Source organism: Aplysia californica, unplaced genomic scaffold, assembly GCF_000002075.1.
Source record: "Aplysia californica isolate F4 #8 unplaced genomic scaffold, AplCal3.0 scaffold00082, whole genome shotgun sequence".
In the NCBI taxonomy this organism is placed as follows: Eukaryota; Metazoa; Mollusca; class Gastropoda; order Aplysiida; family Aplysiidae; genus Aplysia; species Aplysia californica.
The window spans coordinates 772,799-773,836 of record NW_004797352.1 but is presented as its reverse complement, the minus strand read 5'-3'; the positions used below and the strand labels follow the sequence as shown (position 1 = coordinate 773,836).

General features: G+C 38.1%; 1 protein-coding gene across 1 annotated transcript in view; it reads left to right on the top strand.

Moving 5' to 3' along the window:
* LOC101854856 overlaps nucleotides 1-1,038 on the top strand; it is a gene marked incomplete in the record, with an annotated part of 36,556 nt that overhangs the window by 2,195 nt on the left and 33,323 nt on the right. The window contains 1 exon segment of the mRNA XM_035968789.1: nucleotides 569-765. Coding sequence (XP_035824682.1) covers nucleotides 569-765 — 197 coding nt within the window.

Below are 1,038 nucleotides of genomic sequence, written 5' to 3'. Positions count from 1 at the left end.
TATTATTATTATTATTATTATTATTATTATCATTAAAAGACTTGACTTAGAGTAAGCCTCTTAGTTCTCCCACAAAAGTCACGAGCCAAATTTGCAATAAGAGTCAGTCGGTGTTCACCAGATGAAAAATAAATCATCACAGCAGCAATGTGCTCAGTCTGCCTCAGTGTCAGAGATAATCACAGAGATAATACTTGACACATAATGTACTCAAATAACGCACGACAATGTACAGCAGTTCTTTTGTATTTGCGAATTCCCATGCTCTTTAATATTCAGAGATGTGGAAACGACAAACACAAACACCTGGAATCTCACCAGGATTCAACCACCAACTTCCTCGTATCGGTTAACTCTATGTGGTTTGGGGTTGTTGTTTTTTAATCGCAGACAGCCGATGCGAGTGTTAATATAGGTGTAGTAAACGCTGAATCTTTAAAAGGTGGAGGTTACCGCAATCTGTGTGTTAGGTATAGGCATGTTGTGGAAACCCATATTCAAAACTTACCGAAAGATTTTGAAAACCACATTCATTTAATTATCTTTTTTTTTATTGTCTTTTTGTCAGGAACGCGAATCACCGACAAAGTTGCTCTCATTTCGAGTAGTGATGACATTGGGCTTCTTGTAGTGACATCGAACAAAATGGACGGCTTCACACCTCTTCCTGTGTCGTCGTGGGGTGTGTTCTACGTGGTGGTAACCCACTGCGTCTTCCGGGACGAGATTTGCCAGATCGTTGTGGTGGCATCTAAAGACGCGGATGTAAGTACTACAATAATTTCTTTTGTCAAAGAAATAGAAATACAAGAAGGATACAACAAGCTATCCTGTAAGATTGATATGATTTGCCATGTGGCGTGACTGCAGGTTCATGAGTAAAGCACGGACACTATTCACTGCCATTTAAACATTCAAACCAAAAGGAATTTATAATGTAGCCTATTCAAGACCAGAGGTATAGCGTGATGAATACCATGTATAAATCATCCTTCACATTTTGGGATTTTTAAATATTTTTTTCAGGTTTTTTTTTTT